Source organism: Anolis carolinensis, chromosome 5, assembly GCF_035594765.1.
Source record: "Anolis carolinensis isolate JA03-04 chromosome 5, rAnoCar3.1.pri, whole genome shotgun sequence".
Taxonomy (NCBI): Eukaryota; Metazoa; Chordata; class Lepidosauria; order Squamata; family Dactyloidae; genus Anolis; species Anolis carolinensis.
In genome coordinates, this window is record NC_085845.1 from 163,319,739 (window position 1) to 163,336,094 (window position 16,356).

The 16,356-nt window shown below is 38.0% G+C and overlaps 1 protein-coding gene across 3 annotated transcripts in view; it reads right to left on the reverse strand.

Annotated features, from left to right (window-relative positions):
- eea1 (early endosome antigen 1) overlaps positions 1 to 16,356 on the reverse strand; it is a 75,075-nt gene that overhangs the window by 5,591 nt on the left and 53,128 nt on the right. For all 3 annotated transcript variants that reach the window (XM_008110871.3, XM_062982806.1, XM_062982807.1), the window contains 9 exons: positions 11,552 to 11,653; positions 11,002 to 11,196; positions 9,088 to 9,270; positions 6,663 to 6,848; positions 5,018 to 5,149; positions 2,816 to 3,001; positions 1,214 to 1,452; positions 706 to 826; positions 252 to 350 (listed from right to left, as the gene is read on the reverse strand). In XM_008110871.3, coding sequence (XP_008109078.1) covers positions 252 to 350; positions 706 to 826; positions 1,214 to 1,452; positions 2,816 to 3,001; positions 5,018 to 5,149; positions 6,663 to 6,848; positions 9,088 to 9,270; positions 11,002 to 11,196; positions 11,552 to 11,653 — 1,443 coding nt within the window. The remainder of the gene's footprint in view (positions 1 to 251; positions 351 to 705; positions 827 to 1,213; positions 1,453 to 2,815; positions 3,002 to 5,017; positions 5,150 to 6,662; positions 6,849 to 9,087; positions 9,271 to 11,001; positions 11,197 to 11,551; positions 11,654 to 16,356) is intronic.

Here is a 16,356-nt window from a genome sequence, read left to right on the forward strand (position 1 = left end):
GACTCACTTCATTGAGTTTTCTCTAGGGCAGCAAAAACTGAGACACAATTAAAAGTTTCTGAGACACAATCAGAAGTATCTCTGACCCTACCCCATCTAAATGAATGTTCACCGCTGTTGTCCATCCTGTTCATTCCCAGAAGGAATTATCTGAACAATTTTCAATTTGAAAAACTACAATTAAAATACACTGTTCTCATGTTTTAAGAAGAAAAAAACCCTTAACATATAATATCTTCAGATATACATACCCTCCTTATTGTTACCGAAAAGTTTTTCCCACAGCTCATGCAATTCTGAACCTCATTGTCTTCAGCCCATTTCCTATTTAGGGCTTGTGTATGTTTGATCTATACAAAATATAAGAAGTGCAGGTTTTGGTAGACATAAATCAAAACATGCCAAAACTATTCCAAGGAAATTCAACAGTAAGACTTTAACATAAATTTTAAAAACCCCTCTGTAACACCTACACAAATATCAAACTCAATGATCAAGTCTCATACACTTCAGCAAGGAATTGTTTCATTCAGAATCTGTACATTATTTTTATCATCCAGATTAGATCAATAGTTTTGATCCACTAGTCCAAGCACATAATAGTATTTGATAGAATTTGTATTTGATCCAGCAAATAACAGTATTTACCCGAATAATTTAATACCATATTAGCACTGATTGTCTTTCGAAACCAAAACAGAATACCTGCAGGGACTGGTTCTCTCTGCCCAGCTCTTGCATAGCTGCAGTAGTGTCATCCAGTTTTCTTCTTGAATCCATCAATTTGTTTTGAAGTTTTTCAATTTCTCCTTCACTTTTAAGGCACCTACAGAGGAGACGGTAAAACAATCTCCTAAATCTGTGAGAATAAATTACAATTGCCATTCCTATGGCTGTAACATCACTGTGATAATAAGCATGGGAATGATTGTTATTTTCTTACTGAGTCTATACAGACTGGCAGGTTCAAAAGAAAGCAAAAAATTATACATACTGACAGAATATTTCAGCAGTCTGTGGTGAATTTCATTGATAATGTTACATCAACTCAAGTGTGGTGAGGGGGATGATGCAGAGAAAAACATTCCTTTCTGCTAGTGTGAAATATTTAATTCCAGGATTTTGAGTAGTAACAACTACCTTTCACTTGTGACCACTCCCAAATGGTCATAAAATCCACAATTTTGTTCCCAAATTCTGTTGACTACCTTACCTTTCCAACAAGACTCTCCTCTCATCCTGGTTATTTTGCACTGTGGCTTCAAGCACTGCTATCTCACCGCGAAGATCGTCTATTTGTTTTTCTAGCTCGTTAACCCTCCTTTGGCTGCTCTGCCACTCTTTCTTCACAGTCCCCAGATTCTCATTCAAAGCTGTGATTTGCATATTGAATTTGCCTTCAGCCTCCTTGCTACTTTTACACTGTTCAGCTTTCTCCTTGATCTCAGCTTGCTAGGACAAGAGAAATGTTTGAAGTATAAGAATTCTTCATTTCACAACTCCAGAGCCATATTCAGATATTATTTTCTTCTAGAGACTGTATCCAGAAAGAAATAGGAAACAGACCTTAGCATCACATGTTCATTACTACCCCCCCCCCCCTTTCTATAGGAAAGACAAAAGGACTAAATGAAGAGATCATTCTCTTTTCAAGAATAAAAAGGACTTGAAGATAATGTTAATGGAAAAGGAACAAGTGATTTTCACCAATTATGGTTATGTCTTTTTGTGTAGCGGGCTAAGGAAGCCATTCTCTAGCCTTTGTCGCCCTACCTAACAGCCTATTTATCAATGGACAGAAAGTGGGAGGCAATTCAGACAATGCCTGTTATGGCTCTGAGGAGACAAAAAAAGGAAGGTTTGCTCCATCTTGCGAGTGTACTCTAGTTCTTTTCCCTCCTCTAAGTAGAGGGGGACTGCTTTTTTGTTGCCTGAACTGCCTCCATATTCCCCACCAGAAAGCAGAACAAAGTGGTAGGTCCTCCTGGGTTTGACAATGGCTAGGACATGGAACTACACAGATGAATCTAAGCCGTTATGTCCAAATTCATGCACAACTAATCCATCACTCTATTGATACAAAATTGTAGTGAAAGTATCATTTTGAATTAGCTCGGTGGCGCAGCTATACTGACCATTTAGGTCAGTGTAAAACTGGCAGAGGAGGAAGCAATTTCATTGAGTAGCTGTTTAGATGGGAAGCCCTGGAATGACGTTGAGGCCAGACTGTGCATATACGGATCACAGAGGTTCACTTCAATCTGGTTTCAGTATCTATGGCTTCATTGCCACAAAGGATCCAGGTTCGTTTGGGGCTGGGTTTTTTTCAATTCCCCCACTTCACACTGTGCATATGCAAATCTCGAGAGCACTCATCCCTTAATCGATTTTGCCATATGATGTGGCTGACAGCTAAGCATGCTGATGCACACTGAGGACTCTATTTTGGAGTGTCCCCCAATTTCGATTATCCTGGTTTAAAGCCTTTAATGGACATTACTGTAATTGTTAGCACCATGCATCATTCAAATACTGCATTATCAAGCTGTATTCAAATCACATTAAGTGGACAGTGTAGATGTGCCCCTAATGGGAAATATGATTACTGTACTTATGATACAAAACATATATATGAATATAAGCATAATGATACTGAAACTTGCTTTCAAATGAATTCTAAAATAAGCTACAATAATCATTCAAAAATTAAATGCATATGTATTTAGTGTATGCAATCCAAATGAGTCACAAAAGAGTGTTTATATTTAATCATCTTAATATTCAAACATGCCTACATAAGGACGGTACTACAGACCAGTTTTGTTTCCAACTCGGCACATTTCTTCTTCATTTCTTCTTCTTTCTTTTTCAATTGATCTTTGATAGCTTCCTGGTTCTTTCTCTCTTGTTCAAGAGCTGTATTAAGGCTATCCACCTTTCCCTGTAATTCCAGTTTCTGTTTAATCAATACTTGCTTGGCATCCTTTAGATTTGTTATCTCCTGTTAAAGATTTTTTTAAAAAAAATGAGTCAGGTAGATAAAGGGTTTTAAGAGAAACAACTTAGAAACAAGTTAGGTTTTTGGCTAGTGACCCTAATCACTCCAACTGTTTTTATGTTTTGAAGTACAAAGTCAACATCAGAAGCTTTCTAAAGGCCAGTTTAATGTGAGAAAAGTTTTAAAAGAATTATGGGTAGCGGTAACGGTTTAATAACTAGAATTTGTGATAGAAAGTCTATGAATCAGAGAAAGTGAAATCCAGCAAAGCACAACTTCCCAGAGATCACCTCTAGAGGATAACTACAGTGCCCAGCTAAGACCACTCAATAGCACCATCAATGAGCTACAACAAATTTCTGGAGAACAATACAGCTCTCCTACAAGGTCCAGGAGGTAGGCTTTTATTCGCAAACAGAAACCTCCAAATATTACACAACTACTCACTTACAACAAGATGCCTTACACAGATGGTAATACAAAACCCTGCCACAAACACATATCCTAACTCTTTTGCCATATCTACTCTGGGAATAGGATTAAAAGGGCCCATAAGACTACTCGCAATATCAGGGGTGCATATACTTGCTTTCTCCCCCATGAGATGTATGCCATCCTATGCTGGCAATGGCCAACTATACTCTGCATTTGACAAACAGGAAAGTCTCAACACACTAAAGTATATTTTATACCTGAGACCTTAATACCATTCGGGAGTGCATTCAAAGAAATGGGTTTATATCCATGAAAGCTCATGCAAAAATAAAAACCAATTAGTGTAAAAGGTGTTGCCACATTTTTCTCCCTCACTCTTCCTTCTTTTTATGCTCTAAGAGACTTCACATAGAACTTCTTTGGAATATGTCCTTCACAGAAATTCCAAAAATATATTTTATTGCTGTCTACAGTCAAAGCTTTCTCCTTTATTGTGCTGCTGTTTCTCCAATACTATTTCTGGTCTCCCTAGCTACAAGAACCTAGGCTCTCAGGATGATGTACTAAACAAAATGACATTTCATTGCTATTCAGCCCATTAATTTTGCACCAGAAAAAGGAAAATGGTGTAACAGGCATACTCTCCATTCTCTGCAGAAGCTTGTGTTCCTATTTTTGATTAATTACAGCTTAACATTATTTTTATTTTATTTTTTTATTTCCAGAATTTATACCCCGCCCTTCTCACCCGGGGGGACTCAGGGCGGCTTACACAGTTGGCAACATTTAATGCCAAGAACATAATAATAAAACAAAAAACAGTACATATAATCAATTAAAACTATAAAAATACATCATTAAAATACATTATAAAAATTAAAACATAAGTAAATTAGATCCATTTGTCTAAAAACCTCATGCTTCAGCCTTCAATCGGACCATGTCGACGTTATCATATTACTCGTTAAAAGCTTGTGCACACAGCCATGTTTTCACAGCCTTTCTGAAACCCAGAAGAGTTGGGGCTTGTTGGATATTTGTGGGGAGGGTGTTCCACAGCCGGGGAGCCACCACCGAGAAGGCCCTGTCCCTCGTTCCCACCAGCCGCGCCTGCGAGGCAGGTGGGACCGAGAGCAGGGCCTCTCCAGATGACCTTAGGGATCTTATGTTCCAATTCAGACAAGCCATAGTAAACCTTAACTACAGTTTAACGCAAAAAGGCAGATTCGAATTAACATTTTCAGTCTCATGGAAGTGAAGACAAGAAAATGAAAAAATCTCACCATGGGCTGATCTGTATTACAATGAACTACATTTCATCATGCCCACACACTGCCACTGTATATGTATATGCTATTTGCAGCCTACAAGAGAATTCTATTAATCTTTCTGGAAATCTCAATTACTCAATAAAAAGAATGTAAGTTTCCAAGTATCTTAAGAATGATACAACATAACTAAAAAACACTCAGAATAAGAAGGAGGAGGGAAAAACAAAATTGTGGAGAAGTAAAATCTTTTTTTCCTCAAAAAGTTAAATACATACATGCATACTCCCAGCTACTAGAAACTCCTATGCCTCACCTTCTCAAACTCTTGCTTGCTTATTTTAGCTTCTTCCTTCAGTTTGGAATGTTCTTTTTCCTGTTTGCTGGTAATCTTCTGAAGTTCTGCTATTTTGGATTTTTCATTAGTCAAGTCTTTTTCTTTTAAATCCTTGAAGTAGAAAGAACCAACATTATGTTTAAGATTTTTCTTTCCAGTAGACTGTGCCAGCGTGGTGCAGTGGTTTGAGTGCTGGACAACGGTACTGAGCGTCCCAGGTTGGATTCCCCACTTGGCCATGAAAATCTTGGGCAAAATCACACCCTCTCAGCCTCAGAGGAGGGCAATAGCAACCGCTCCCCTGAATGCATTGTTCCAAGAACACCCCATGATAGGTTTGCCTTAGCATTACCATAAATCTAGCTTCCCAAGGAAGGAGGTTCTGTAACTTCTGCTACTAAAGAGACCCTCTCTCTGATCGAACATGCATAAGAAAATGGTGGGAGAAAGAAAAGGAGCACTCCTGAAGATGTTAAGAACACAGACAGGATTATACAGAAAGATATTGTTACTTAGATTGTCTGGACCTAAGCCACAGGGTTTCATAGATCAAAGCCAGTTGTGCTTAAAATGGAGTGACAACACTTGAAGCTGTCTCAACAAAGGAGTTGCAAGTAAATATGGCCCAAAAAAGTCAACATATCAACCAAAAGATTACAACTAAGTTGAACAGAAGAAAACCTGCACATTTACTCAGAAAGTCCAAAGATATGTCCACATATATCATTGGATCCTAAAGTCATCTCTTACTATTTACCCTGCAATGTAGACTCTGTGCCATCTCTTACAACCACCATAAATATTATACCATTTTGAGTTAATTTAGCTACCTTTTCAATGAGTGATGGAATTCACATTTCTAATGAAAATTCTAATGCGATACAACTTTGGTTTATGTAGCATGCTGTCCATTAGCATATTACAGTAAACCAAAAACACCTACCATTTTGGCTTATTTGTGAATAAGCAAGTCTGTTGTGACTTATTGAGCAAGAGTCCTTTGTTACTTCCACTTGACTCTAAACCAACCAGGAAGCCTTTGTCTGTGGGTTAATTCATCCAGGATTCCTGACTGGTTGATGTACTAAGATGTCAAAGACATAAATCAGAGGTAGGCAGATTTATGAGCAGCAGGAGCCATTCTTTCACCTCATCCCTCAGTTTCTTAGTATGACTGGACCGTGATGTAAAATACTTCTAGTTTTATTTTTCAGTCAAAACATGAATTAAACTATTTTGTGAGAAGGGTCGGGAGTTGTAGGGTTCAGATAGTACAAGCTGGGAATATTTATTGATTTGAATATAATGCTAAACAAACCACAGACCCAAGCTTTCTGGTTTAATCACTCCTTCTAGCAAAAGGAACTAAAGGATTATTCAAGCTGGCAAAAGAAGGAAGTCATAAATTCTGTCTCAAAACTTATTTACTACTGTTTCTTACATTTGCACATAACTATGGCTGCCAATGTAGCCCTATTTACTCAAGTCTAATGTGAATCTAATGCACACCTTAATTTGGATGAGGTCATTTCACCAAAAAGGGTGAGCATTAGATTTGAGTAAATAAGTATATTTAAAATATATTTAGTGAAATCGTGAATGGTCAATAATCTCCAGAACTTACCTTATCTTTCTGCATTTCTTGTAATAATTTCTCCTGCTCTTTCAGTTGCTGTTCTTTTTTAGATACATCCTGCTCCAGCGTAGTTCTTACAATCTTAAGTTCTTTTATCAACTGATTGTGATTACTAATTTGATTTCTGTTTGAAACCAACTCCTCTTGAGCTAAAGCAAGCTTTTCCTCAATGGACTAAATTTAAAGATAGAATAATGACTAAGTTCCATAGCCAATCAAAGACAAAATAAAATATATTATTATGCATTCATGTGGAGAAAAGGGATTTTATTTTAATTATAATAGAGCACTGTTAGCATCACATTGCAAACAGCTTGCCATGTATCTGTTTATTTCATTGATTTTTGAAGGCTTGCACAATTATCTATATGCATCTTTACTCAGACACCAAAAGTGGTTCTGACCAAATTGGCACAGGATGAAGTAAACATTAAAACTAAGACACAAAAATATTATTATTACTATCATCAACATCACCATACTGATTTAAAATCAAACAAACAATATTTCTACCAAATCTGTTATGACTCAGATGAATGCAATGAATCACTAAAATACTTATTCATTACAATAATGAACAGATTTTGTGCACATCTATATAATCATATGCTATGAACCGTTACAAGGTTGGCTTTATTTTTTCAAAATATTTATACCTGTCTACTATTACCACAGATTGCTTATTATATGCATAATACAACAAACGCTTAAGATGTTGCAGACACTTACTGAGTCTGCTCCTGATCTCACTAACAACTCTTTCCACTATATATATATATCTTCCCTTCTCTTCCATCCTCAACTTCTGGTATAACAAATACTAATATTAATAAATTGCTTGGGCCCAACTAGCTTTGCTTTCTATTCCATGCTTCTTATATCTGCAGCCATGACTCTATTTGTTACTCAAAGTAGTTATCCACAAGGCAATCCTGGTCCATGAGCCAATGGCTACCCATCCCTCAAGAGTTTCAGAGGGAAAGAAACACCTATAGCAATAGGCAAAATATAATAATAGTTCTTGGAACATCGGGGGGATCACTCTTGGTCCCACATATATGATAACATGAGAAGCACTGCCTTAAATGATCTATGCAGAGTAGCCCTTGAAGTTACCACAATGAATAGACAAACATGCAGTGCCTTTTTCAACTAAGCTTGGATTGTTTAAGGATGACATTGCCGTTGCTATTTGCTCTATTTTTCTATTAGATGCTTTTTAGGATTACATATATACTGACCTAAATCCAATGTAGAATTAAGTTTGTGTAAGCCTACCTCATACTGGATTTAGGTAATTACCTTGAACTTTAAAGTTTAAAGACTGTTTTTAAAATAAGTGCCTTAACATATACTATAGCTTTAGCTAGAGCATTAATGAAAAAGCACAAGTCACAAATATTTTCTCAAATGCTCCAGCAGATGGTGCCATTACCATAGTTCAACCACTGACACTGATCTTTGCTTGTTAGCACAACAGGTATTTTATCATAATACTATTTGTTTCATTTCAACAGGTGCATCACTTGTGCTCATACCGTTTGTCACTTGATGCATCATAATCTTTCACTAGTTTTTTAAAAGAAAGGCTAGGCTGCATTTATACTATAGCAATCCCTCCCTTCTCCAAACACATTCATTTTAAGTGTATTCAAAAGAGCTGTGCTTTGTTACAGACAAACATCTAGAATCTCCCTTTTCCTTATCAGATCCCCACAAAGTTATTGGTGGATTTTCTATCATAGATTTCCAAATTCTGCCTATAATTCAGCAGAGAAATCACACTATACATACAAAAACTGCATGAGGTGGAACATAGGAACTGTGAGTGTTAAAGCCATCCGCCTCTAATAAGGGACCCTAGTACAAATCATCATGATATTTAGTAAATAGTAAATATTATTTACTAAATACTAATCCAGGAAGAATATCAGTATTTCCAAGATTCTTATATAATCAAAACAGTACAAGTTACACAAAAGATGCTAGAAACAAAAGAAACCCTGAAACTTGCAAAACCACAGCAGAAACATTGAACCACCTTCTTCTCTCAGCTGAAAAAAATCCCAATGCAAACTAAGCATGTTGAATGGCACAGAATGTTGGACTGGGATGGAAAATGGAGACAGAGTAGCCAATGGTGTGCTTTCTCCAAATCAATACTCTAGGTTGGTCAGTTTATTTTGGCTGAGGCATAAAATCTCACCAGTACAACTTCCCAATTCCTTACAGTAAAAATATCCCAAGAAATGAAATGATCAAGCACCTTTTTCATGACATTTAATCTGTTGCCTGAAGCAAATGACTCATTAAAACATTAAAAAAAAGAATTTTATAAATATATGCTATAAACACTGAAAAAAGATGCTATTTTCTCTAAACAACTCCAACTGTATGAAATACTCTAATTTACCTTCAGGTCTTGCCGTGTAGCCAAGAGCTCTGATTCTTTACCATAAATATCTAGTTGAAGCTTTTCCGTATTTTCTTGAGCTGTTTTATAGGTCTTCTGTAACTCTGTTACCTTTTCTCTTTCTGCTGTGAGCTCTTGTGCCGATAATGTTATCTGCTGCTGCAATTTATTCTCAAGCTCTGCCTAACACACAGGTACACACAAAATGGATTTTTCTTATTCACAAGGCAATTAAGACAAGGACAAAACATACAAATCTGGATTCCTTTCCAGGTTGAATTGTTGTTGGTCATCCCACTGTTCAGTTTACAATATACTTTTGGCATTTTATATCACTTGCCCCTTGCAAATAAGACAAAACATGCCTATGACTCAATGAACCGTATCCATTTGCTTTAGACATAAGACTCACATGCTTCCTTCCCTCCTGCCATCTTCTCCTCCAGCACACTGTGAGATCAGAAGCCTTCAATAACATTATTTAATTACACACCTTGTTTCATCTGATCTTGACAAGCTGTTGTTAATTTTAACTATTATTTTAAACAAACCAACATTAAAGTACATTATTAGAAACCTGGCTTCTTTCACACAAACTATACTTAAGACTTGCTACAAATTTAATTTTGGATGCAATGCCCTCTCTCTCTGCACTGGAAGAATAGATGCCAAAAATACTACACAAACCTTGTCTCAATAAAAAATAGTTTAATAAATTGACATAATATATCTCTATAGGAATAGGCAACTTTCAAACATTTGGGAACAGAAGACCTCTTAATTTCCAATAATAGATCATGGTAATTGGGGTTAATCGGAGTTGCAATCTAAAACACCCAGAAGATTCCAGGTTATCTATCAATTTCTGATGACATTGATAAGAGATCCTTAAGTTTAGCGCATTATCTTCCTTGTCCTTGGTAAATCAAAGAACAACAATGAGTCTATATTATGGTTAAAACTAAACATGATTAGTTTTAAAACAAGTGTTTGCAAAAGCTAACCATATCTAGCAATAGCTGCACTAAAAATACCACTGGCACCATGGTGAGTTCTAGAATAAGAGACGGAAAAATCCATGCAGGAAATTTATAACCTTATATGAAGTTCCCGATGTTTTAACTATAATCAATTTTACTAGCAATCGTTACTAGCAATACTGTGCCTTTGAACAAAAAGAAACTTTCTCCTGCTCTGAGTAGGGTGGGGTACAAGGCTTTTTTGAATTATTGGAAAAGTGTGGGGGGTGGCAGCAGTTGCTGCCAGGGGGAGTGACCAACTGATGCTGGCATGTTGTCTTTTCCTTTGAATGACATTTGACTTGTCCACAAATATTAAAATCCATCATTTTGACTCTGAAACCTCGACTTAAACATGTCAACTTATACATGAGCATTTACGTAAAATTAATGGCTGCAACTGAGTACACAGAACAAATATAACTATGCAATAAATAGTATGCTTTACATTTTATGAAGCATAATGCTTTATTTCTATGCTCAATGTTTCTGTATGTTCAGACTTGAAAAAAATGAAAGCTGCCCTTCTAGTGATCTAGAGAATCCTGTTAGAGTATAGCCAGACTGCTTTATTGTGGCAGCAGCATTCCTATGCTTCTGAGAAGTGGGTCTTAGCATCTTCTCGGTGGCAGATGGCAAGAGGCGGTGGCAAATGGAAAGGAAGTCAAACCCCATCAGCTTCATTTCATGAAATAAAGCATTCACTTTGACAAATTGGAGCCTTTAATTCAGGCTTGAATGAAAACTTTCATTTCTTTCAAAGTCTGAATGTTCAAAAACATTTAGCAACTTTTGTATTAGGGGATGGAAGAACAGCTTCTCATTTCTAGCACCATAGTATATTGCATAACTCCTGATGACATAACTGTTCGTGAAAAACTCATGGAACTATTACCTTTTCCAAGAGAGCTGTCTTTAATTCTGCTTGTTGTGTTTCATTTTGCTTTTTTTTCTGATCGAAAGATTCCTTCAGTTCTTTCACCTTTAACTGCAACTGCTGTTCATTCTTTTCTTTCTCTTTTAAAACACCTTGAATTTGCAGGACTTGGGAACGTGCTGCTTCAAGCTCTGTAGCCAATTGCTTGGAGATCTATATTTAAGAAATGCAATACTACACGTTATCTCTAATTTAATTAGTATTGTTTTACTACTTCTGCTTTTACATATGACTTTTGCTGACCATACACTATCACACTCCACAGTTAAATCTATGCATTGTTTAAAAATTCATTTTAAGATATTACCATACAAAAACACTGCAAGCTTCCAAAGTATGTACTAACCTCCCTTGTTTTATGTATGACTGTATTATTTAATCTAAGAGCAGTAATTCATTATTCTTGAATGAAACTGATTTTGTGCACAATCTAAAGAGACAACTACTCCTCAATTTCTGTAAATTATTTGATATAACAGACATATCATAGCTTTATCAGAAGCATTACCCCTTCTTGTTTTTCCAATGAGTTTTTCAATTCATTTTGTTCTTTAGCTATAGATTCTGACTGCAGCTGCAATTGCCGTCTAGCTTCTTGACAAGATTTCTCCTGTGTAAAAAAAAAAGAAAGGAATATGTGGTGAGCTTTCCACCTCATTCTCAAAATGTACTCCAACAAAAGTGGCCAGAATTAAAAAATATCACAACATTCAAACACATATTTAAACCCAAATTCAATAGAAACCAATGCCTTTCAAAACACAGTATTTTTTATGCGTATTACATTGTTCCCTCACTACTTCATAGTTCGCTGTTTTGCGGTTTTTTAATAAACACTAAAATAATATTATAAATCATAAAAAATATGATTTACAGTGGCGGTGGTCTCAGTCGGGTGCGGGCAGCGGGGCGAAGAAGGAGCCTAAATGGCAGTGGGAGGAGAAGGTGGTGTTCGCCTGCCTCTTTTTTCCCTTCTTCCCTCCCTCCCTCTTTCTACTTCCTTCCTAAGGAGAAGCCTACCGTCCCTACTTCGCAGATTTTCACTTATCGCGGGTGGTCCTGGAATGTAACCCCCATGACAAGTGAGGGAACACTGTATATACAATACATGCGATGTGGCATGATATTGGTTATGCAAGCCACAAATACATTATTTTCCATCATGGTTGAGAAATAAAAATCTTAATCATTGTACTCGATAATGCCTATCACAAGGAGAGTAGAAAACAGCCAATGTTAAATTTTGTTATTTTACATTTAACACATGAACAACAAGAGGTTTTGGAAAAGAGCAGATGGAAAGCCTGGGTAGAGGGTCCAGCTTTAAATTTGTGTTCTCCAGTTTCTATTTGTGTGTTTTTTTATGTTTTTCAATTTTACAATAGAAGAGACAAGCTTTTCCATTTTTAAGAGAAAAACATAATCCTAATAGAAATACTACAGATTTTAAATCTTTGCAGCATTAAATGACTGCATAAATAACTGGTCTGAATAAATGAAAAATAATGTTCAATTTGCAAATATATAGTATTTTAGAATACAGCATGTCAAACAAGCATATTATTCAGAAGGACATCTTAAAGAATACTTTCAATTATTTTTAAAAATTACCAAATATTTACTAGCAAGAGATTCAGGATAAGAGAGAAGGAAGTATGTCACACATTAAATTAATTAAAATACAGAATTTGCTTCAAGAAGAAAAGGAAGCAGTCAACCAATGAGAAATGTTAAAAAGACACATTCAAGGAAGACAAGGCTATCAAATACTACAAGTCATCATGGCTGTACAGGAGCCATCATTGGTAGAGTGGCCTTGACTTCAGACCTCTTCATACCAGCTTCTGGGAACCAAGAGAAGATTATTACTGTTGTACTCTACTTGGAATTCACATTTTTGTGTTTATTTGAGCTGTTTTCCCCTTTACAACTGAGGATCTAATTTTGTGTTACTTAATTACTATGATGTAATGCATTACAGGAAATCCAATACAGGTTGACTATCCCTTATCTGGAAAGCTGGCATGCTCCAAACTGTCCACATGGGTAGCCGACGTAGTGACACCTTCGCTTTCTGATGGTTCAATGTACAGAAACTTTGTTTCATAAACAAAGTTATTAAAAATATTGTGCATTAATATTATCTTTAGGACATGTGTATAAAGTATATATGAAATTTAAATGAATTTTGTGTTTAGATTTGGATCCCATTTCAAAGGTTTATCATTATTGTATTGTAAATGCAAATATTCCAAAATCAGGAAAATCAAAAATGGTTCTGGTCCTTTGTGCAAGAGATACTCAACCTTCAATTACAGTAATCCAACCGATAGTTAGAGAATTCTTCACCACTATCAAGCTATCCCTATCCACACCAAAAAAATCACAATTTGTTGGACAGGATGCTTCACAGTTCCACAAACAACACAAAATAGATTGCATTGTACTCTTATGTTCAACTATTGTCAATATGAGATTTTTGCCAACTCATTTTTAGATTATGATACCTGGCAGCAATTGTGTTAACACACCTTCTCATCTCATTATTCCATATAACAATGTCAAAGCTCTAATCATAATAACAGCACTTGCCCATTTCAACTGGATAATCCCCATAGCGTTCAAGAATCCTTGGGATTCCACAATTCAGGATTTGACAAGTCTCTGAAGGAAAACCATCTCAATGTGTCAGCCAGCTCGGCAGAGGAGAAATGCTCCTGTCAATCAAAATGTCACCTGCAACTGATTTGGCCATGACAACAATTTTAGATGTCTAATCTCAAACCCAGTCGCAACTTACTTACTTACTTACTTACTTAGGCGATCCCTCGTAGCTCGAGGACAATTGTCTTCCATCCTTGGTGTCTTGGGGGTGGGTTCTTAGGTGGGTGAAGAGACCTATTCTTGACCCGCATATTCTCCAGCAGTGAGGACATCGGTTTCCAGGTGGAAGGCGGTCCTGGTCGGGGTTAGCTTGACGCTCCTTCCTCTTGGCACGTTTCTCCCTTAAGCCCTCCATTCGTGCCTCTTCGAACTCTGCAGCACTGCTGGTTACAGCTGACCTCCAATTAGAGCGCTCAAGGGCCAGGGCTTCCCAGTTCTCAGTGTCTATGCCACAGTTTTTAAGGTTGGCTTTGAGCCCATCTTTAAATCTCTTTTCCTGCCCATCAACATTCCGTTTCCCATTCTTAAGTTCGGAGTAGAGTAACTGCTTTGGGAGACGGTGATTGGGCATTCGGACAACGTGGCCAGTCCAGCGGAGTTGATGGCGTAGGAGCATTGCTTCAATGCTGGTGGTCTTTGCTTCTTCCAGCACACTGACATTTGTCTGCCTGTCTTCCCAAGAGATTTGTAGGATTTACCTGAGGCACCAGGAGTTTGGTGTGACGTCTGTAGACAGTCCACGTTTCGCAGGCGTAGAGCAGGGTTGGGAGGACAATGGCTTTGTAAACAAGCACCTTGGTATCTCTACGGATGTCCCAGTCATCAAACACTCTCTGCTTCATACGGAAAAATGCTGCACTCGCAGAGCTAGGCGGTGTTGTATTTCAGTGTCGATGTTGACTTTTGTGGAGAGGTGGCTGCCAAGGTAGCGGAAATGGTCAACATTTTCTAATGTTACACCGCTAAGCTGTATTCCTGGCTTTGCAGAGGAATTAGCTGGTGCCTGTTGGAAGAGCACTTTGGTTTTCTCGATGTTCAGTGAGAGGCCGAGCTTCTTGTATGCTTCTGCGAAGGTGTTTAGAGTGGCTTGTAGGTCTTCTTCTGAATGCGCACAGACTACGTTGTCATCAGCATATTGGAGTTCTATAACAGATGTTGTGGTGACCTTGGTTTTGGCTTTCAGTCTGCTGAGGTTAAATAGCTTGTCATCTGTCCGATAGATGATTTCCACTCCGGCGGGAAGCTTCCCATCAACAAGGTGAAGTATCATAGCGATGAAGATGGAAAATAAGGTAGGGGCAATAACACATCCCTGCTTGACACCTGATTCCATCTTAAATGGGTCACTTTGGGAGCCGTTGCTGTCCAAGACTATTGCCATGATGTCATCATGGAGTAGGCAGATCAAAAGACAACTTGGCAAGGTGGCACTACCTGGAGGAATACTCCACCTTGTGTGACGGTGGAGCTGAACAAACAACTCAGCATATGTATGCTTGCCCACAATGCCCTGCCTCATGTACGGAGGAGGAGTTGTTTAAAGCTACAGACAATGCGGTTGCTGTTGCCCGCTTTTGGTACAAAACTATTTAGTTGCTTGTGATTTCTTTTCTTTTTTATTTTATTTCCATTATTTGAAATGTATTTGCTGTACCAATGCTTTTGACACGAAATAAATAAAATCATGGAGGAGCCGCAGGATGTTCACAAATTTGTCAGGGCACCCAATTTTTTGGAGGATGGTCCAGAGAGCACTGCGATTCACTGTGTCGAATGCCTTTGCAAGGTCAATGAATGCCATGTACAGAGGTTGGTTTTGTTCCCTGCATTTTTCTTGGAGCTGCCGTGCAGTGAAGATCATGTCCACTGTTCCTCTGGAGGGGCGGAAGCCATTCTGGGATTCTGGGAGGGTGTCTTCTGAGACAGGGAGAAGGCGGTTTGCAAGGATTCTTTGCGAGGATTTTCCCGGCAGAGGTTAGAAGGGAGATACCACGATAGTTCCCGCAGTGTGATGAGTCATGGGCCATGTAATCCCATTCATGGCACTGTAGTCCCAGATGAAGAGGAGAACTTGGGTTTTTCACCGTCTCAGTCAGAATTGGAACCTTCCCAGCCAGATCTGGGAACCTTGCACCTGCAAGAGATTTGTCTTCCAGAAGTCTGTCAAACAAGCCCTGAGCCTAAATCTCCTGTGTTTTCTCGCCACGAGTTTTGTAAACAACAGAGAGGAGTTCAAGCGGCCTCTCGCAGGAGTGCTAGGATAGCTGCTAAGAATTTAGCTGATTAAGCCTGTTTTCCATGAGAAACTTTAAGGAGTCATGCATCTGGACTCAGAGATTAGCTTTCGTTTCTGGTTCCCCAGTGAACTGTTCTTTGGTGGGAAAACTAGACCCTATTTAGGTGTTTTACCCACAAAGGGATCTTGCGGAGTCAATTCGTCAGCTACTGGAGTAAGTTGTGTGTGGACAGCGCGCTCCGTTTCCAAGCCTCGTTCCTGTTTCAAGCCTTGTTCCTGATTCCAAGCCTTCGCTCCCGTTTCCAGCCTTGTTTACCTCCACGGACCTTGCCTTGTTTTCCAGGACTCAGCCTTGCCTTGTTTCCCGGGTTTTGCCAAGTAATTCCACGGACCTTGTTCTCGCTCCTCGTTCC